Source organism: Macaca mulatta, chromosome 1, assembly GCF_049350105.2.
Source record: "Macaca mulatta isolate MMU2019108-1 chromosome 1, T2T-MMU8v2.0, whole genome shotgun sequence".
NCBI classification, from domain to species: Eukaryota; Metazoa; Chordata; class Mammalia; order Primates; family Cercopithecidae; genus Macaca; species Macaca mulatta.
This window is the reverse complement of record NC_133406.1, coordinates 145,347,671-145,370,002: the sequence shown is the minus strand read 5'-3', so window position 1 is coordinate 145,370,002 and position 22,332 is coordinate 145,347,671. Positions and strand designations below refer to the sequence as shown.

At 45.6% G+C, this 22,332-nt stretch overlaps 1 protein-coding gene across 3 annotated transcripts in view; it reads right to left on the bottom strand.

The window, feature by feature from the left end:
- Positions 1-18,626, bottom strand: part of CNN3 (calponin 3) — a 35,092-nt gene extending 16,466 nt beyond the window's left edge. The window contains 1 exon segment of one of the 3 annotated variants that reach the window (NM_001261809.1): positions 18,347-18,626. In NM_001261809.1, coding sequence (NP_001248738.1) covers positions 18,347-18,403 — 57 coding nt within the window. In that variant the 5' untranslated portion in view covers positions 18,404-18,626. 3 annotated transcript variants of the gene reach the window in all.
- Positions 18,627-22,332: the final 3,706 nt, after the last annotated feature.

The window sequence follows — 22,332 nt, the reverse complement described above, 5'->3', positions numbered from 1 at the left end:
GGGTTTAAGCTACATAAACGGAGGTGTGAGCGTAGTTGCGGGGTGGTTTCTTTCGGGTTGTGGGGAAGAAAGCCTGTTGTGGGTTGGTGTTAAGAGTGCTTAGTGAAGTAAATATTTATTAGTTGAGGGGGTGGCAGTTAAGAGTTGTGCACACCTAAAAGATGAAAATACAAGCTCTGGTCGGACATATTAAGACTTTTGTTTTTGGGGTTTGGCAAAAGTGGGTTTTGGATGAAGGTCGGAGATGGGGGTGGGGGGGTTTGGTGAAATTTTATTGTGGTTTTGTGGTATGGTAGGAGTGGTGTCGCGGAATTGGTTATTGGTATGTCCTACAAGCATGAATTAAATAACACCTTGTTGGAACTTGTGTGGAGCTAGGATATTGAACGTAGGTGCGATCAACAACTGCATGTACTAGGAATCAAAGACAGGCGCATACAGGACGGGATGTGGTGGGAGTCAGCATTCTGCGATGGGGTTGCGTGCGGACCAGAGATAAAAGATACCAAATGCATGGAGAGCCCCCGTGACTGGTTAATAGGGTGATAGACCCGTGATCCATCGAGATGTCTTATTTAAGGGGAACGTGTGGGCGATCTTGATTATTATGGCCCTGAGGTAAGAACCAGATGCCGGATACAGCTCAAGTATAGCTACCCCCACGAGTTATGGGCCCGGAGCGAGGAGAGTAGCACTCTTGTGCGGGATATTGATTTCACGGAGGATGGTGAACAAGGGACCCCTAAGTGAGGGGGGGCATCCGTGGTGAGAAGGATTATTTAATGAATATGTGCTATGTCCGATGAACGATTTAATGTACTATGGACGGCTGACATTAGCTGGTTCGGTTGGTATTCGTGGTGAGGAGGATTTAGACTTGGAGAAGCCATGTTATGTGTCATTGTTGAAGTGTTCATTAGAGTTCTTGCTTGTAAGCATGTTTTTCAAGAATATTAAGTTGATATGTAATAGCATGTGCTATGTACAGTCAAGCATATATAGTACTATATATTATACATGTTGGCTAGCAGTAATGCAAGAATTACATAGTAGCATTATAAGTAGGTTAGTGTTAGAGTTACATTGTAAGGCCCATACAACATAAGAATACAGAAAGTAGTTTAAGTCAGAATGCCAGCTTTGGGTGCTGGTGGTAGAGTTAGGTACTTTCTTTCTGACTGCCCTAGGAAGGATGTTTCATTTCTGGTTTACAAGGCCAGCGTATTAATTTATACTACGAGGGCAAGTTCACTTGAGTAGGTTGTTTTCGATTATGGAGACCAGTGGTATTAGGATTAGAATTGTAATAAAGTATATTATGGATGCTATTTGGCCAATAATGATGAGGGGTTGGGTTATTGGTTCGCTTCCAATTCAAGTGAGAGTTAATAGGATTGTGATTAGGAGTCAGAATAGGAACTGGCTGAGTGGGCGGAATATTATGCTTTGTTGTTTGGATTTGTGGAGTATGGGGATGACTGCTAGGATGAGGATTGATAGGAAGAGTGCTAATACGCCTCCTAGTTTGTTGGGGACAGATCGTAGGATTGCGTATGCGAATAGGAAATATCACTCTGGCTTAATATGTGGAGGGGTGTTTAGTGGGTCGGCTGGAATATAGTTGTCTGGGTTGTTTAGAAGATTAGGTGAGAATAGTACTAGTATTGCTAGGATGAAGAGAAGGAGAACTAGGCCTAGGATGTCTTTAATTGTGTAGTAGGGGTGAAAGGTGATTTTGTCTGAGTTGGAGGAGATTCCGCAGGGGTTGTTTGATCCTGTTTCGTGTAGAAATAGTAAGTGTACGGTTGTGAGGGCGACGATGATGAAGGGTAGGATAAAGTGTAAGGTGAAGAATCGTGTGAGAGTGGGGCTATCAATGGCATATCCACCTCAGATTCACTGAACGAGATTGGTTCCGATATATGGGATTGCAGATAGTAAATTTGTGATTACCGTTGCTCCCCAGAATGATATTTGGCCTCATGGGAGGACGTAGCCTATGAAAGCTGTTGTTATGGTTATAAGAAGGAGTACAACACCAATGTTTCAGGTTTCTAGGAGGAGATATGAGCCATAGTAGAGGCCTCGACCCATGTGTAGGAAAAGACAGATGAAGAGCATGGAGGCACCATTAGCGTGGAGGTAGCGGATGGTTCAGCCGTACCTAAACCTCATGTCTCAGGATATTCTTCAATAGCCATCACTGTAGTATAACCAAAAACAACTATTATACCCCCCAGATAAACCAAAAACATTATCAAGCCCATATAAGCCCCCCCACAATTTAAAATAATCACACAACCAACCACACCACTAACAATTAACGCTAAACCCCCGTAAATAGGAGAAGGCTTAGAAGAAAAACCCACAAATCCCATAACTAACAATACACTCAATGTAAATAAAATATATGCCATTGCTTCCATATGGACTCCAACCATAACCAATGATATGAAAAACCATCGTTGTACTTCAACTATAAAAGCACTAATGATTCCAATACGCAAATCCAACCCAATCATAAAAATAATCAACCGTTCCCTCATTGATTTACCCACCCCATCTAACCTTTCCATATGATGAAACTTCGGCTCACTTCTTGCAGTCTGCCTAATTCTACAAATCATCACAGGTCTATTCTTAGCAATACACTACTCACCAGACACCTCCTCCGCTTTCTCCTCAATCGCACATATCACCCGAGATGTAAACTACGGCTGAGTTAAGTCCAGGAGCATTTTAAAGCCAGGTCCTCCTCTCAGAGGTCCAACTGTATCTTCAGATCAAGGTATCAGCATATGGCACCAACTAGCACAAATTTTTTCCCTCCAAATGTCTATAATCAGGTACATACAAAAACATTATGACTCAATATACAAATACTGTGAGACTGACAAGAAATTAAAGCTTTAAAAATAACTAGGATGGGTGCAGTGGCTCACACCAGCAATTTGGGAGGCCAACACTGGAGGATCACTTGAGTCCAGGAGTTTGAGGCTAGCCTGGGCAACATAGTGAGACCCTGTCTCACTATGGCAGACACCCGTGGTCCCAGCAACTTGGGAGGCTGAGGTGGGAGGATAACTTGAGCCTGGGAAGTCAAGGCTGCAGTGAGCTGAGATCATGCTACTATCAGTCCAGCCTGAGCAATAGATGGAGACCCTGTCTCAAAAAAATATAAATAAGCCAGGCGCAGTGGCTCACGCCTGTAATCCCAGCACTTTGGGAGGCCAAGGCAGACGGATCACCTGAGGTCAGGACTTCGAGATCAGCCTGGCTAACATGGTGAAACCCCGTTTCTACTAACAATACAAAAAATTAGCTGGGCGTGGTGGCACACGCCCGTAGCGCCTGTAATCTCAGCTACTGAGGCAGGAGAATCGCTTGTGCGCAGGAGGCGGAGGTTTTTGCAGTGAGCCGAGATCACGCCACTGCACTCCAGCTTGGGCAACAAGAGTGAAACTCCGTCTCAAAAAAAAAATTTTATATACATATATACATAAAATTAAAGAGGAGCTGGTCCAGTGCCTAAAGCAAAGAGTATAGAAAGATGCAGAGCAAACAGAATGTCAATTTTGTCTTCTCTGTCTAGAAAATGACCTTTAGACCATAAAGCTTAGAACACACATAGTTTAAAGTGGATTTTTGAAAGTTCAAATCTAAACAAGGAGGGAACAAGTATAGACACTGGATTCTCAGAAGAATCTAGACTCAGAAACAACAAGTAACAAAGAAGTGCATATCAAGCAGCTCACTATGAGAGAAGCTTTGGCAAACAGTAGTAACAGGAACCTAGAGAGAGGCCTGCTCCCGCCCCATCCCCACCCAGAGGGCAAGGATCTATTACTGGCTGAAGAGCCTGGCAGGTGCCCTTCCTAGAGTGGACTCCTGGGGAGAGAGTGTGCAAGCACTCAGGGGGAAGGGCAGCCATCACCAGGGCTGCACGGACACACAGGCATGTCCAAGAACACCTGCCCATGTCCCCTCCTGGAGGGGAGGACAGGCTCTTGTTCATTTTAGTACCCCTCATGCCCATGCCTGATACATAGTAGGCACTCAATCCATGATTTTTCACCCACTGACAGGATTACCAGCCTAGGGAAATGCCTAAGATTTAAATATCTATCTTGTTTCGGAAAGGCATCTGCATTTGAATGTCACTGCCTTTTATGGGCGTCACATCTCCTCAATCTGCCAATCTGGTATTAGATGGCCCACTAGGGATATAACTGCATTACTTTCTGATAAAAGTTCCTTATGTCTAGGGCACTCCTGAAGTCCAGTTTAGTAACCCTTGAAGTAGGGTACAGTCAGAAGGAACACCATGCCCACTGTGCTGATTATGTCATGGCAGAAGAAACTCATGGTGATGTGTACCTCAATGTTTGGATTTAGATGTGTCCTCTTCTGTTCTGGTCATTAATGATTTGGAAACTACTGGGCATACTTATTAAGGAAACTGGGAATCAGAAGGCTCTTTCTTACACTAATACACAGTTTATTCAAAATCTATGTAAACTCCTGCCCCAAAGTTTTAGAACTAGTAATGCTTACTCAGTGACTTGAGTGAGTTAAAAAGCCAACACTATCTTGATCTGCATAGTTATACAATTCTTTATAAAATAGTATTGGTTATTTGTTTAAATCAAAACAGCCCCATGAGGTAACCAAGGAAAGCATTATTTATAAGAAACGGTGCGCATGGGAGTTCATGTGAGCCATAAACCTCCCAGAGTGATCACCACCATACTTTATAGACAGGAAAAGTTCATTTGACGAAGCAAGGATTAGAATCTTTCTTCTACACAGAGTTACCTTGTCTACCTCACCAAGTGATTCTGTTGGTTAAAACAGAAGGAGCTAAAGCTTTGTAATCAAAGGAAGTCAGTTAACAATCCCAGTGTACTCTGGTAGGTTAAACCATATCTGTAGCAATACTATGATCAATTCTGAGTGATGCATTCTGAAAGGTGACAATGATAAGCTGACATCAGTTACTAGAAGGAGTAAACTAGGTGGTGAAAGGATTAGAAAAACCAAATACAGCCTATTATGAGAAACTGGCTAGCCAGGAGTGGCTACATCTGACCTGGAAGTTCAGGAGAGGCAGGTTAGCTCCCATCTAAATATTTAGATGGAAGTTATATGGAAGAGGGAGTTGATTTATTCTGAATGACACACAGAGGACAGACCAGGAAAATATACATAGAAGTTCCCGAGAGATGGACAAGAAGCAAACAGGCATGGAAAAATACCATGTTTTGAGTGCCAGTGAAGCACAGGCAGGAAGAGATGACCTCCAAGAAAGCTTGTTGGAGAACATTCTCTCACTGGGAAGGAGGCCAGCCGGGTCTTGAATTTTAGAGATCTGTAGAGATTTTGCTGAAAGGGGATCTTAGCTGAAGCCCCACAGGTCAAAGAGGTGAAAATAGAGATGTTCCTCAAGTGTTTGTTTTCTTTGTCTCACCACTAGAATATGTAAGAGTCTAACAAACTCATTCCCGCATTTGTAGGTATCGGCTCTTTGCCACTCTCCAGATTATCAAGCACTGTCTCTTCAGCAGGACCTCTAGGTGCCTCCAAAATAACCCTTGAGTCAGGAGCATGGGTAACACTGAAGAGCTGTCATTTGTCTTTCCATAACGACAAGGCACATGACATGTTTGCAACTTTTCTGTAGTTTCAGAATGTACACTCACTCCTCGTCAACTCTTCAGCAAGCCTGCTCCACAGGACGAGCCTCACAGTCTACTGTGACTCCAGGAAGGCAAGAAATCCACCTCAACGTCATTGTCCCAAAAGTTCGCTGTATTGTTCTGAGAAGGAACTGGTCTCAACCAGCCTGGGGATCATCTCACAGATCACTGATCACACTCATCTCCATGCTCCCATCTGCCAACCCCAAAACTGAGTCAAAACACCACGCAGCTCCTTTACTGAGGGTTATTGTTGGCACAAGGCATGAAAGCGGGCCGAGGAGAAAAGGGATCTCAGCCCTTTGGGTCAGCCTTAGTAAATCTGGAACTCCTCCTGGAGTCTAGATCCAGGTCTAGATCTCAGATTGCAAATGCTGTTTTGCTTACTACAGTGGAGTCTGTCCATTTGAGAAAGGTGGCTTTACACAACCAGCTATGAACAGAGAGGAAACATCTAATTTTAAACATGGGATAAATGCTGATAGAATCTTACAGATACGTTAACTGTGCAAAAGAGCACCATTTTTTCCCCAATGAAAATGAGAAAATATGACATTTCCGTTAAAAACTAGGATAGAATTTCCCATTTTCTTTTTTTTTTTTCTTTTTTTTTCTTTTTTTGAGACAGTCTTGCTCTGTCACCCAGGCTGGAGTGCAGTGGCATGATCATAGCTCACTGAAGCCTCAACCTCCCAGGCTCAAGCAATCCTTCCGCCTCAGCCTCCCAGGTAGCTAGGACTACAGGCATGTGCCACCACAGCTACTTTTTAAAAAATGTTTTGTAGAGATGGGGTCTCCCTATGTTGCCCAGGCTGGTCCCATATCCTTCTTTTAAAAATATTCATACTGTGCCTTATGAAATAGCATACAAAGATATTTTGTACTTTTTGAGACCCTAAGTAAAAAGCCATTAGGTTCATTTTGCTTTTAATGAGGATGTGTGAAAAAAAGATGAAGTCAGAGGGAAGGCTCACACACCTGCATGCCACCAAGTCCTACACAGGTAACACCCAAAGATAGGTTGGATGCAAACTGAAGTCCAAGCATTTTAAACACCAAGACAAAGAGGGACATAATCAACTACAAGATTCAGAGTTCCTCTAAAAGGAAGTCAGTCTGAACATGGTTTCCCCTTTCCAGTCCTGAAGTCTGCAAGGATCTTATGATGAGGTCACAGGGGACCCTTTACATCGACAGTAAAGGTAAACTCCATATTTTACATAATTGTAATGCAATCTGAGAGCATGGATGAGGGAATGTAAGTTCCCCTGAAAGCATTACATCTTCCATCAGAGTGCTATGCCCCAACACAAAGGTCTCTTGGAGATTATACAGTAAAGGCTTGCTACAGACAACCAGGCTCTACAAAATAAACCCAACTTCCCATCCCTTCCAGATCAAGGGCCAATGGAAAGAGGAGAGTGAGCCAGCGCCCAGGCTCCAAAGGGACAGCCCAATCAGCAGTGCACTCACAGGCAGGGCTCAGCCTGGGCCATCTCTTCCTATTCCTGCTCCCTTCCCCATCAGACATCAGTGGCCCCAGCATAATAAGGTCAGGAGCAAAGTGACACCCCTACTTCAGATGAAAAGATGACTTCTCCACATCAGTGCTGCATTTTCATGGTCCTCTTCCCTTCCCCTTCCCAGCTGGGCCCCTTCTCTTCCTGCTGACCCTCCTGCCCTTCTGCTTTGCCCCTACCCACCATCTGTTTTGGGCTATTGCCTTTACTTGGTTCATCAATGGGCACAGGCTACCCTGTCTTCCCTGAAATGGCAAATCTTTGATTGAACCTGCTGCCAGCCTCATACAATGTCCTGTTTCTCATTTATTTCATGCCAAGCCTACCCATTTCCTCACTTAGTACTCTCTCCTAACCCCTGGAAATTTGCTGTACCAACGATCTCTCGAAAGATCACCAGTGCAGCCTGGGCAACACAGTAAAACCCTGTCTTTACAAAAAATTAGCCAGGCATGGTAGTGCACGCCTGTAGTCCCAGCTACTTGGGAGGCTGAGGCAGGAGGATTGCCTGAGCCCAGGAGGTCAGGGCTGCAGTGAGCCAAGATCACGCCACTGCACTCCAACCTGGGGGGAAACGGGGGAGGGGGGTTGCAGGGAGTGGGGAACAGAGGAAGATCCTGTCTCAAAAAAAAAAAAGAAAAAGATCATCAGTGACTTCTCAGTAGCCAAATCCAGTCATCTGGATGTCTGGATGTCTGGAGATGACTGTCTCCAGTCATCCTCTGGGCCTCTCTGTAGCACCTAGTATTTTCCAGGCGGGCCCTCTAATCTCTCCTCCTCCAGCTTCTTGTTAAAGGACTTTATACTGGGACTTCTTGTTCTGGTCTGCCCTCTCCCGGCTCAGTACCCTCTCTTCTTGAAAGATGTCAATTCTCCCTGAGCTCTGGCCTCAGATTAAAATGGTTAGGAGCAAGGACTCTAGAAGCAGAATGCTTGGATTAGAAGCCCATTTCCACCATGCACCAAGTTTCCTCTGCTTCAGTTTTCTTCCCTGCCAACCAGAGATCATTAACAGCACTTACATCAGAAGGTTACTGGGAAAAATCAATGAGTTAATTCACATAAGTTGTAAGAACTCAATAAATGTCAACACTTATCCTTCCATCTATGCTTTGCTGGCCATTCTAATCAAGATACTGGAAAGATCTCCTCCTTTGAATTCAATATATCATTAAAAACCACTTGCTTGACATGATTTGATAGCCATTTTGATATCATTTTAATGCTACCTAAAGCTTCCTGGGTTTTTTGTTTGTTTTTGAGATGGAATTTCGCTCTTGTTGCACAGGCTGGATTGCAATGGCGCAATCTCGGCTCACTGCAACCTCTGCCTCCCAGGTTCAAGCGATTCTCCTGCCTCAGCCTCCTGAGCAGCTGAGATTACAGGCATGCGCCACCATGCCCGGATAATTTTGTATTTTTAGAAGAGATTTCTCTACGTTGGTCAGGCTGGTCTCGAACTCCTGACCTCAGGTGATCCACCCACCTCAGCCTCCCAAAGTGTTAGAGTTACAGGCGTGAGTCACAATGCCTGGCCAAGCTTCCTGTTTAAAAAGCTATTATCAAATAATTTGTGAAAAGAGATGCCCTCATCCCATCCCACTGCCAACTCCCACCTGAGTCTGCTGGGGATGAGGGATGGAGTAGGGATTACAGATGTCAGTGACTCATGACTTGGTAATAAAGAAACTAAAACAAGTTACTTTTTTCTTAACATCAAAAGATCCTCCTCCTCTGTCTTACCATTGGTAGGAACTAATTTTTTTGGAGAGCAATTTGGTAATACCTGAATACATTTAAATGTTAGGTCAAAAGTTACACACTTTTCTACACAAGTACTTTTAAAGGAAATATCTACCAGTAGGGAAGCAGTGAATAATCAGTGGAAACCCATACCACAGACTATAATTCAGTTTTCAAAATGGTTGAACAATATTCAAAGCAGTACAAGCAGTTAGGGTAGGGGTAAGGCATACAGGATACTTTCACTTATTTACTCTTCTATTTTGGAACTGTTTGCATAAAGAGAAGTGGTTCTCATAAGAAAGGAAGATGGCACCCTGAGGTAGATGTACTGTCTTCATGCAGAGATGACTTGTCCAAAGGTTGTGGGCTCAGCAGGGATTCGGACCCAGATCTGGCTCCAAGTCTAAGTCTTTTCCATCACTGGATGCTCCCCCATCCCTACTCCACAACCAAGCTGAAACACAGGAACTCTCTGTACTATACACAGCCTTAGCACAGAAACTATGCAATCTGCCTGAAGATGCTTAGACTCTGGCTTAACATAAAGTCCTTTTAACTCATGAAGATGTGACAATATATCCACATGTACCCACCACCCATATCATCGTATCAGACTAATGCACATGAATATATTGCCCAGCTGTAGAAAGGACTAATTGGGCCGGGCACAGTGGCTCATGCCTGTAATCCCAGCACTTTGGGAGGCCGAGGCAGGCAGATCACCTGAGGTCAGGAGTTCAAATGCAGCCTGGCCAACATAGTGAAACCCCGTCTGTACCAAAAATACAAAAAATTAGCCAGGCAGGGTGGCACAGGCCTGTAGTCCCAACTATCCAGGAGGCTGAGGCAGGAGAATCACCTGAACCCGAGAGGCAGAGGTTACAATGAACCGAGATCACACCACAGTACTCCAGCCTGGGTGACAAAGTGAGACTGTCACAAAAAAAAAAAAAGAAAAGAAAAAAGTCAGCAGCGGGTGGGAGGAATTGATTTAAACAAGCCCATAGGAATCCTTAGTTCCAAAGGGCGTTGCCAGCACAGTTCAAAAGTTCATAATAAGGCCAGGCGCTGTGGCTCACACCTGTAATCCCAACACTTTGGGAGGCTGAGATGGGTGGATCACTTAAGGTCAGGAGTTTGAGACGCACTTGGGCAACATGGTGAAACCCCATCTCTACTAAAAATACAAAAATTAGCCGGGCATGGTGGCGTGCACCTGTAATCCCAGCTACTCAGGAGGCTGAGGCAGGAGAATTGCGTGAACCCAGGAGGTAGAGGTTGCAGTGAGCCAAGATCGCACCACTGTACTCCAGCCCAGGTGACAGAGCAAGACTGTCAAGCAAAAAAAAATTCGTAAGATATTTAGCAGAGCTATTTTAGACTAAAAACACTTTTACTCTCCCACTGGCCCATATGAAGACTAACCTTCTGCCACAGGCATGTTTTTGAAGGTGATGTAAGACCGACTGAAGGAAAGGGTATCACTAAAGAAGAAAAAGAAGCAGGGGAAAGCCCAGAGAGGAAGAAACCTTGAAATGAAAATCTGGCTGGCAAAGAATGCGTGTTTGTGTGTGTAAGCGGGGACAGGTGGGGATGGGGTTTTTTAAAAATACAATATCCAAGTCTTTGAAGAAAGATAAGGAAAATCCAGAAAAAAATGCACCCCAGTATTCAGAGTAGAGAATGGGACCATTCAGGGGAAGGCATCTAGCCATAGGTGACTCCCAAGAGCAGCCCTAGGATTCCAGCTCAGCTGCTAAGGGCCAAGGACCACAGCAAGCTCACAAGATGATGCCTAATGTACGTATAATTTCTATACTCGATTAGAAGCATAATATGATTGCTGTTGCTATTTTTGCATTCAAAGTGGAATCACATGTTTGAATTAACCAACAGCATGACAGAGACTTGCTACACATGGTATTGATTGTTTTCTCCCCTATTTCCTCCCACAAGAAACAAAAGGAGACAGGGAAGTGTGCACTAATGAAGCACACACTATCCATTCGTAGAGCCTGGGTAACATTAAGGGTGAGAAGCTGCAGATAATGGAGAAAGATCAGTGTCCAAACATTTGGCAGTGGAGGCGGGAAGAAGCAATGATGAAGCCATAGCCCGCCCAGTGTGGCCACTCCACAGCTAGAGTTCCCTGGAAAATTCTCCAGGAGAGGGGAAATAACCATAAATGCTTAGGTTACAACTCACCCAGAAGAGTCCTTCGAAGCACAAAAGGCCTCCTCTTTTCTCTGCATTCATGCCTCCAATTCCGTGGCCTTCCCACTGCAGACACAGCACCCAACAGTCACGCCCACACCCTGAACTTTCCTGGTCCCTCCCTACCTTGTGGGGGAAAACTAGGAATTAGTCTTCTCCACTCAAGGACTTGCTTCACACAGGTCTAGGTAGAGACTTCATAAGAACACATAAACTCAAAGCCTCCAGATTCAAGCAAGCCACATTCAAACACTTGAAGGAAAATATGTTAACCAGCCAGTTGTGGAGGAATACAAGCCCTGTCTGAAACCAAGAAAGGAAAGATGTATCTTATTTAAAAGGAATCAACCTCTTAGAAAAAGCAGAATACAACCACGCCCAGTAAGCAAGACCTCCAGCTCTACAGAGAAGTCCTCAGCCCCAAGGGCAACGTGGACAGAATGGTGCAGATCTACAGACCTGGTGCTTTCACGGTGGAAACGCCTCACAGGCTGCCTGGGGGTGGAGTCCTGGATAAGGACTCTGGGGCAGATCACATTCCTGACACAGAAATGAAACACAGTAGTATTGCTTGGTGTCATGGTCCCTTACCCACCAGAAATCTCAGGCAGATAGAAACAGATTCATGAATGAATATTAAAGTTCTAGAAATAATATCAACATCCAGAAGGGAAAAGCAGCTCAGAACACAAGACTGAGCCTAATTAGCAGAGAACCAGTCTCCAAATGAAAAACCATGGCTAAAATTTACATAATGTGGGCTTTTGATTCCAGGCATTATTCTAAACACTTTACATGGATTATCTATCTTATTTCTCCCAACAACCCTATAAAGATGAGCATCATGATAGCCTCATTTTACAGACAAGACAGGCAGGTTAAGTCACTTGCCAAAGTTCACAGTAAGATGCAGAACCAGGAATCCAACCCAGTTCCCACAGTCCATGTTCTTAACCACTAAGCTCTACTTTCCCTCTGACAAGAACCTTGTATGACAGGTATGGGGAAGTCTTCAAGTTCAAAAGGGTTCACATGGCTATAGGTTTTTGTAAAACTTAAAAGATATTTATATATTTTCCATAATGAGGACCCCAAAATTATATAAACTTGGTCCCCACAAACAACCTGGATCTACCTATGAGTTCCAAGAATCCTTAACAAAAATCTGAGGGTACAAGTCCACATGAATAACAGTTAAAAGCCCATTTGGGCTATAAAATAAGTTCAGAGTTAAAGAGAGCGAATGCACAAGGTATATGCTACAGGAGGGTAATGCCTAGATTTAAATGGAACTTGCCAACAAATTCTAAGGACAAGCTTTCTCCACCTACCACCTAGTTTCACTGAGAAAGAAAATGCAGGGCTGGGCACAGTTGCTCACACCTGTAATCCCAGCTCTTTGGGAGACCAAGGCAGGTGTATCTCTTGAGGTCAGGAGTTTGAGACCAGCCTGGCCAACATGGTGAAACCCCAACTCTACTAAGAATACAAAAATTAGTCAGATGTGGTGGCAGGTGCCTGTAATTCCAGCTACTCGGGAAGCTAAGCCAGGAGAATTGCTTGAACCTGGGAGGTGGAGGTTGCAGTGAGCTGAGATCGCACGACTGCACTCCAGCCTGGGCAGCAGAGAGAGACTCCATCTCAAAAAAATTAAAAAGAGAGCGAATAAAATGCATTTCCTCACTCTCCTGAATACAATGGTAATGACAGGTGAAAAACCAAAACCATCCAATTGTGCTTACTTTTTTTATGCTGCAGATCAGATTCTTTATGGCTTTAAGAACACACTGTTGAAGAGGGAAAGGAGGCAGGAAACACTAACCCTCATGTCCCAACCTGGAAGGGAAACAGGCATAGGGAAAAAAAAAAAGCCTATACCTCTGTTGATGGTAGTATTAGCAATGTCATCATTGTCAAGATTGTTTCTGAAATCTAAAAGAGTGGCTAGAGACAGAACAATTTCCACAAATGTTAGACTGTAAAAAATCAGTGAGCCTGATAATAATCCTCGTTAAAACTCCAGAGTAAATAAGGCTGAGCATTTTAAAGAGGAAGCATAGTACCTCTTGTCGCTTCAGCAAAGTGTATCTTATTTATCTGTTTTGGTCAAGACAGGAAAACAAAAACTAAAGCAGACCAACGGCAATGGCTGGTTCGTACCAGGAGCAGAGTCCTTGGCCTGGCTGAATGGCCCCTTCTCCAGCAGTATTCAGGAAAATGCAGGCACTGGGCAAATCCTTGCAGAGGACACCTCTACCATTCCTAACTTGGAAGTCTAAGAGCCCAGTCAAAATATCTATCTTAAGAGATAATCCCAAAATCAGCAGCAAAGATGAAAAATTTCAATGTAATATTAACTATTTAACTACTTAAGAAAAACAGGGTTAGGAATGTTGGCTCACACCTGTAATCCCAGTGCTTTAACAGGCCAAGGCAGTAGGATCACTTGAGGCCAGGAGTTCAAGAACCAACCTGGGCAACATAGTGAGATAAAAAAATAAAATAGTTTTTAGAATATTTTATTTTTAACCACATCCTTCAAAATCATCACACTGTACTACAGAATTATCTTAGACTACAGAGTTAATTTCTAACTTCTTATGTCTAGAGGTAGCAAAATCTCTTCCTGATGAATACATTCATTAAATCAACAAATATTCAAATATTCATTGAGCACAAGCTATGTGCCAAACTATATTCTAAAATATCGATCTTGAGACACACCCGTGAATAAGACAGCTTTATCTCTGGTGGGAAGAGACAGATAATAAGCAAACAAAAAAATATTTTAATTAAAAACCAATTTCTGAACTTTCAAGATTAAAAAGAAAAAAGCTAAGCCCACCAACACATTTTTACCAAGATTCTGGTGCTCTACCAGCAAGACAAGGCAACCCACCTTCGGGTATAATTCACAGCTGGGTCACCCTGGGTTACTCTTACCAGAAGTACCCTCAGAGCAGCTGTGTGTCTGAAGCGCAGCCGGCAAACAGGCTGGGAGGACTCCGCGGACACTGGTCCTGTCCAATTATTACTATATGATTAACTTCAACAACCAAAGATTTTGGTAATAAGCCTTTCAAGATGGTTTTTAGGTGTTGAGAAATACCATTTTGTAACCAAGAAGATCCCGTGGGAAGCTGCTTTGCTCAAATCAGACATTCCAGGGGGGCAGAAGACTGGAAGAATGTGCATTCCAATTCCATGCTTCTTAATATTTCAGTTAGCCTCCTCCCAAAAAAACATACCGAGGTAAGATTATTTCAGCTCCCCATTCGTCAATTTATTTTTTCCACTTTCCCTGAGACCTGCAAGAAAGGTTCCTGCGGCATTTACTCCAAGTCTGATGAAGACATGCTTCACTGCGTCCTCTTTTCCCGTCCAAATTTACGGGAAACTACCCCCACTCCAACATTTTGCCAGGAAATGCTGTGCTTCCCTTGAGTACCTGTTATATTTTTTCATGGTTTATGAGGCACAGAATTGTTTCACTTTTCATTTTGGTTCCCAAGATGCATTCAAGGGCCTGGCTCAACCTGTAGAATACCTGTAGGGCCCATTACTTTACGAGTGTTTCCATCCTCCATCGAACCATCCATACACCAGTGTCTGCATTTTCCCTGGCCCTTTTACTCTCTGATAGTTTTTGTAAACTACAAGTTATTGATCATTTGGTGTCATTTTTTTCTTTGTTATTAAAGAAACGTTGTTCGTATTCCACGCTGAAAGACTGGAATTCTTAGGGTTTTTCTTTTTTTTAGGCTGTTTTCACACATCTTCTTGCCTATTAAAGAAAGTAAGTTTGTGTGTTCTGCCATGTATTATCATCTTATCAATCAAATGTCTTAAAGATTTTTCCCTGAAATTTTACTGATTAAAGTATTTAAAATCAGAGACATCCTCAATTCACTGATGAACTGCTTTTACAGCTAGAATATTATATAACAAGACCAAAAGGTATTAATACAAACCAACTACTTAAAGAGGCAGGGACATAAATATCTTAGAAATATAATACCAATAACTAATTTTCTGTTACTAAGAGCTAATAGCACAATACAGTCACTGAGTACTGAATATAAGCCAGACACATTTCCACAACATGGTGTTTAGGGGTGGTAACTATTGTTTTCCCCCATTCTACAGATGACAAACTAGGAGAGAGATGTCAGGTAGCTTGCCCAGCATCACAGAAGGCAGGAAGTGGCGGAACGGGGACTAGAACTCACATATGCTAGACTCCCAGGTCCCCTCCACATTGTCTCCCCAGGATGTTTCTATACTTCTTTGTTAAGTGAGATTTAGGGGTGGATGGGGGAAATCTAGCATTCAAGCAATGTATCAATTACGCAATAAAGAAAAAGCAGGAAGGAATCAAAAAGTGTCAAACCACGCAATGTCACTTTTGCATATACCCACCTTTCACCCGGGAGTCCTGAGGCCTCCGTCAGGAGGACGGAGAATGTAGCATCTCATACAAAGGCCTAGCAAACACGGCTAATTTGATTCCCAGGTCCAGAACAGATCAGAAACAGTATCACATAAATAATCACAATGTCAAGAAGTGACAGGTGGGTAGCAAAAATGGGGGGAAGGGCTTGGCGCCGTGGCTCACACCTGTTATCCCAGCATGTGGGGAGGCTAAGGCAGAAGGAAATCACCTGAGGTGAGGAGTTGGAGACCAGCCTGGCCAACGTGGCAAAACCCTGTCTCTACTAAAAAATACAAAAATTAGCCGCGTGTGGTGGCAGGTGCCTGTAATCCCAGCTACTTGGGAGGCTGAGGCAGGAGAATCGCTTGAACCCGGGAGGCGAAAGTTGCAGTGAGCTGAAATCCTGCCACTGCACTCCAGCCTGGGCGACAGAGCAAGACTCCGTCTCAACAAAAAAAAAAAAAAAAAAAAAAAAAAAAAAAAAAGGTGGGGGGGAAGGCGACAGACAGCAGAGTCTTCTGTAGAACATCCCTAAGTACTTCACTCAACTAAGACATCGCTTTTAGAGTTAAAATTCTTAGAACAGTCCAACTTCTGTGACCTTGAGCAAATCTTTCTGAGCTTCAGTGTACTGATCTGTAAATGATGTTGGATAATCCCAGCAATCCGCCTCACCTTACAGGACTGCTCTGCTGTTAAGATGAAAAGAATTCCTATGAAAGAATACTGTCTGAAAGGACTACAAAAATGAAACGGGCTATTAAAAAATGGGTTTGGTGCTTAAAGGGATAAATCCACAGCTTTCCTAACTAACTTTCCAAATGTTCTAAAAACTGAGGTTTTACTGTTTTTAAACATTTATAATAATTACAGTGATCTGGCCTGTGCATGCATTTCCTTGAGTCTGCTCAGTATTAAGCAGGAAAACGGCAGAAGCTGCTACATTAGTCAGCAAAAAAGAAATTAGCATGAATATTATTAACATCCAAGAAAAGTAAGTCACTTGAAGAGCTGCCAACGTTATCAGTACCTCATTTACAATGCAAAAGGTAGTAAAGAGACTCAACTGCTGCCAACCAAGAATCACTGGGGGGAATTACAATGAATGTGCACAACCAGGCCAAAAAGTCTCACAACACGTCCAACGTTTTGGACATGCCCGTTCCTCTGAAAAGTTTCCTAAAGTTCGGTTTGTAAACCCTGGAAGGAAGGGAACAATTAACTTGTTACAAACTTTTCAGTTGGTGAGGTTTGCATTCAATCATACACCACTCACCTTTCTGCTCTTAAAAAAACTGTTTAGCAAACTGTTGTCCAACACGGGCAAGACGTTTGAAAAAGTAAAGGACCTAAACATTTCAACTTTAGATACATAGACTAAAATCAACCCTTTGCTTCAAAGACGGTATGATGTGCAGACTAACAGCGGGAGACAAGAGCCACAACTCTCCCTTGGGGTTTGACAACGGTGCGCTTCATTACCTCAACATAATTCGCTTCACACCGCCTACCCCCGCAGCCCCGGGATGTTCCAGCTCTGACAATGCCAGTGCCTTCCACCAGCGGTCGGACGGTGCGGTGGCAATCCTGACATGCTTGGGCTCCCGGGAGGTTAATGGGAATTAAACCACAGCAGCCCTCCTTTGTGGCGCTTTGGCCAGAACAGCAGAAAAGAGACAATGAGCGTTCTGTGCGCAGTTCCGCGCCGATTGGCTGGTCTCTCCCCCTAGAAACCCCTGATGTCATGGGCTTGGAATGCAGGGAGGGAGGAAGGAAGGAGAGGATTTGGGGAGGGGGACGCCTCTCATCTCTTTCCCAGGCCAAAAGTCCCAAAGATAAACCTAACGCATTCTTGGGCTCAGTAGCAAAGCTGAGCGTCACCAAATCCCAATCGCTCCAAACTATAAGCCGCCTCGGCAAACAAGCCCTAAACAAAAGCAACCCACAAAAATACTCCTTTATGTCGTGAAAGTCTAATGTACTACAAACTTCTCAGTGTTTTATAAAAAGTCTCAAGCCTAAGCAGACATCGCTCGCACAGTGGCGCGCTCAGGCTTTGTCTCCATTTCCCGCAAGAGCAACAGCAGCAGCAGCGGCAGCGGCAGCAGCAGCAGCAGCAGCAGCAGCAATCGGCCTCCAAATGCCTCCCAGGCACCGAGATCGGAGACTACGATGGGTCCTGGACCGGCTCCCGTTCCTCGGGGGGCCCTGGGGTCGGCGGGACAGTGGGCGGTCTCTCTCCCCGTGGGGAGGTGCGGGGTCCGCCAGCACCCGGGGCCCGGGTAGATGGCGGGGGCTGCGGCAGCGGCTCGCCGGGTCCCTGGCCGCGCGGACGGGCTCCGCCTAAGGGCGAGTGGCCACGCAGGAGCGCCCCCTTCCCGGAGGGCGCGTCCTGCAACCACCAAACGGCCCCAGAGACCCTCGCAGCCGGAAAGGCCGGCTCCGCGGGACTCCAGGCGCCCGGGAACCCACCGCCAGCCACTAGTCCCGTCCCATGGCGCGGGAACAAAGCCAGGCGGGTGCCCGGGAGCCGGCCCCGCGAGCCCGGGGACGGGACGCAACCGGGACAGGCAGCGACGCTCGCGCCGCCTCGACGTCCCCTCTCCAGGAAAGAGGGGTGAACCACAGCGCGAGGGGCGAACGAAGTACGGCCCAGCGCCAGGCTAGCCCAAGGGAGCCCGGGCGCGCTTTGCACCCCTCGCCCCGGGGGTCCCCGCGCCCGCCCGAGCCAGGCGTACCTTGTTCTTGACCTCGGCCGAGAGCCCGTAGGAAGGGCCCTTGTTGAAGTGGGTCATGGTGGTTAGGGCGGCGGGAAGAGGCTGCGCTGGGGTCCGGGGTCTCTCGCACTTCGCTTCCCCGCTCCTGGCCCCGAGGAGTGGCCGCCGCGGGGGATGCTCGGAACTCCCTCCTCTGGGCGGCGCAGGAGACGGTCGCGGCCGCGGGGCGCGGGCGGTGCCTGGGCGACTGGGTCCGACTGTGTGCCGCAGAGCCTCGAGGTCCGCTCCAAAGCTCCTGGCTGCCTAGCTCGCCGCCCGCCTTGCTCCCCGCCCGCACCGCGGTTCCCCACCGGCCGCCCCCGCCTCCTCCTGGGCCCTCGGGGATTGGCCGCCGGGCCCGACCAATGGAGGGCCGCCTCCTCCCGCCTCTGCGCCGAGGGGCGGTGCGGCCAATTGAAGGGCCGCGGGGGCCGCTCTCCCTCCCGCTTTCTCTCCGCGCGGTACCCGGCCCCCGCCCCAGCCCCAGCCCTCACGCCACCGGGGTCGGCAGCAAGGCGGCCCCGCCCCCGGGCTAGGCAGGGCGCCTGGGGGCTTCCTAGCCACAGGCAGTTCACGTCAACCTCCAGGCATCCTCCGCGGCGGGCCGGGCTGGGCCGGGCCGGGCTGGCGGAGGGGAGCGGAAGCCCACCCGGTCTGACCCGCCGCCTCCGTCTGCCTGCTCCCGGGCTCCAGGCCCAGCGCGCCCAGATGCCGGGCGGGACCCCTCCACCCGTTGCTGGAACACCAACAGCAGCCTTGGAGCCTCTGGGCGGGAGGAACTGGGGCCTCCACCGACACCTGCTTCTTCCCTCACCTAGCAGCCTCCCACATCTGTTGGTCTGACCTCTGCCCCGCCGCCGCCACCGAGTAACCTAAGGCTTTTGGCCTGATTCGAGCTCACTGTGTCTAAACCTCTAAATGCGGTGCGAAAAAATCCTGGGGAATGTGCCATGGCAAAGCCTGGGCATTTCAAGTGCTTTTCTGGATTCTCATCAATTCCTCTTTACAGGAATCTTTATCCGGAATTCAGCTAGTCCCAAACCCCACGTAGTGTTGCTCTGCTTGTGTTTTTGAATCCAGGGGCCTCTTTGAATCAGAAGCCCTTTGTATAGAGATAAGTATCCTTCAGGCCAGAAGCAGCCTCCACTTTTTTCGCAGTCCCATTTCCTACCCAACGCTTTCTTCTGAGTTTTAAAGGCATTCGATAGAGAAGGGGTTGGAAACAGAACCTTCGTCCCCCACCTGAGCGCCTCGGAGACTAGATATCTTCCAAACATTATCTCATTTACTTCCCTGAAGTTACTACTAGGTAGATTTCATGTCTGTTGAGAGGTGAGAAAGCTGAAACTTTGAGACTTAAGAATCCTGGCAGAGGTCACCCTCCTCCGAAGCTTCATCTCTTGCCACCACTTTCTGGTGCACACCTAGGACAGATTTCAATCCCTGAGATCCCAGGATGAAAACTATGTTCGCCAAATACCAGCTACTGTGCCAGAAGAGATCATGGAACAAGGTGTGGCAACCTGCTTGAGAAGAGGAGCCAAAACATCATAGTTGAACCGTCCTGCAATAGAAGTGAGTAAGGTGAACCAGGTGTGGTGGCTCATGCCTGTAATCCCAGCACTTTGGGAGACCGGGGTGAGAGGATTGCTTGAGGCCTGGAGTTCAAGAACAGCCAGGGCCACATAGCAAGAGCCTGTCTCTATAAAAAAAATCCAAAGTTTTTTTACATTAAAAAAAAAGAAGTAAGGCAACTTGAGCCGGAAGTGCACAAAACTGCTATCAACTTTGCAAGGCTTTTCCCAATGACTTTGAGGGATGGAACCTGAAGGAAGGGAGAGGAGGCAAATAGGGAGGAAAGTGAAATGATTTATAAATGACTTGCTAATTTCATCCAAAGGGAGTAATGATAATTAGGGCATTCTTCCCACACGAAGATGACACAATTGACCCACTATCACTGAGGCAAGCAGTTTGGGCTGTTTTTCCAGTAGTATGACAGTGATGGTGTGTCAACCACAGGACCTCACCCACATTTCTATGGGACCTAGGAGTGTGGGAAATAACAGCCAGATTTGAGGTACAAATCCTGGTGCCCAGCCTGCAGAGCCTTTTTGCAGCAATCTAAGCCTGACTGCTCCTGTTGTATGGTCAAAGTCATTTTAATCTACTTTAGCTTATTCCTTGTAAAATGTTCAAGAATTGTATTTTGTCTTGAAAACTATGAATTTTATTGTTTATGGGGCGTTATTTTTTAAGGATTACAGGATTTCAGTTTTGGATGATGAAAAAGTTTTGAAGATGGGTAGTGACAATGGTCACACAACATTGTAAATGTATAATGCCATCGTACACTTACATGGCTTTAAAGTAAACATGAAATTTTCTACATTTGTTTGTTTGGTCAACTGTTATCCTCCCTAAGGTACTTGAAGTTCTTTCTGACATTGCCACTGGCACTTACTATTTAAATATTGTTGGTCCTCTTGGATTCCATCAGTACTCCAGAGGCTTCCTTCATTTCGAATTTAACTGGTCGTGTAGGAATACGTAATGCTGTTGTTAGCACTAGGGAACGTATCTGAGTCGCATTCACCAAAGTGTGTTAGCAGCAGCAAAGCTGTATGGGTCTGCAGCAACCTCAATTCTTGCCTCCTCCAAAGAAAGAATTCTACCAAGAGGCTTAAGGCAGAGGGAGAGACCAAGGCAAGTTTTAGAGCAGGAGTGAAAGTTTATAAAAAGTTTTAGAGCAAGAATGAAATGAAGTAATGTACACTCGGAAGAGGGCCAAGCGGGCAACTTGATAGATTCAAGTGTGCTGCTTGACCTTTGACTTTATACATTGTTTTATACATTGGCATGCTTCCAGGGGGTTGTGTCCCTTTTCCCCTGATTCTTCCCTTGGGGTGGGCTGTCTGCATGTGCAGTGGCCTGCCAGCACTTGGGAGGGACGACATGCTCAGTGTGTTAACTGAAGTTGCACGCATGCTCACTTGAGGCATTCTACCCTTACTAGTCGAGTGTTCCTAGAGGAAGGTCATATATGAGTACTAGTTAAATGCCACTATTTGGCTCTTGGTGCACACCTGTGAGCCCACTCGCCTGACTCCTAAGATCTTATCCAGAAGCTACTGATCGCCAGTTTTAGGTATTTTCTGTCCATTGGGAGACTGCCTTTCCCTGGTGCCGGCTGTGACCAATTATTATTTTAGAGAGACAGTTTAACAACTGCCTGACCACCTGATGGTTGCCTGACATTCCTTGTGGGAGCGAGGAGCCCTCTCCTGCTCTGCTCACGTCTGACTACCTACTGTGACACTATGGAATAAAATGAGAAAAACTTAAAATTTGGGACAATTTTAACAGCTTTATTGAAGTATAATTGATATAACAAAGTATATTTAAAGTGTTCAGTTTGATACACACATATACACATAGATACACCTATTTAAAAACCCATCACCACAACAGACAAAGGACATATTCATCACACCCAAAAGTTTCCTCATGTAACCCCTCCCTCCCAGCCTTCCTTACCTCTCCACCCCACGAGGCAACCCCTGATATGCTTTATGTAACTATACATTAATTTGTATTTCCTAGAATTTTATATAATTGGAATCACACATTGTATACTCTGTTTTATCTGACTTCTTTCACTCAGCAAAATTATTATGAGATTCACTGATGTTGTAGCATGTATCATTAGTTCATTCCTTTTATTACTGAGTAGTATTCAACTGTAGGGATACACCAGTGATTTTGCCCATTCCCTTATTAATGAACATTTTGGTTGTTTCCAGATTTTGGCTATTGCAAATAAAGTTGCTATGAACATTCATGTACAAGTCTTTGTATGGACATATGCTTTCATTTCTCTCCCATAAATACCTATAAATGGAATGGCTAGATCATGTGAAAGATGTATATTTCACTTTTTAAGAAACTACAAACTTTTTCCAAACTAA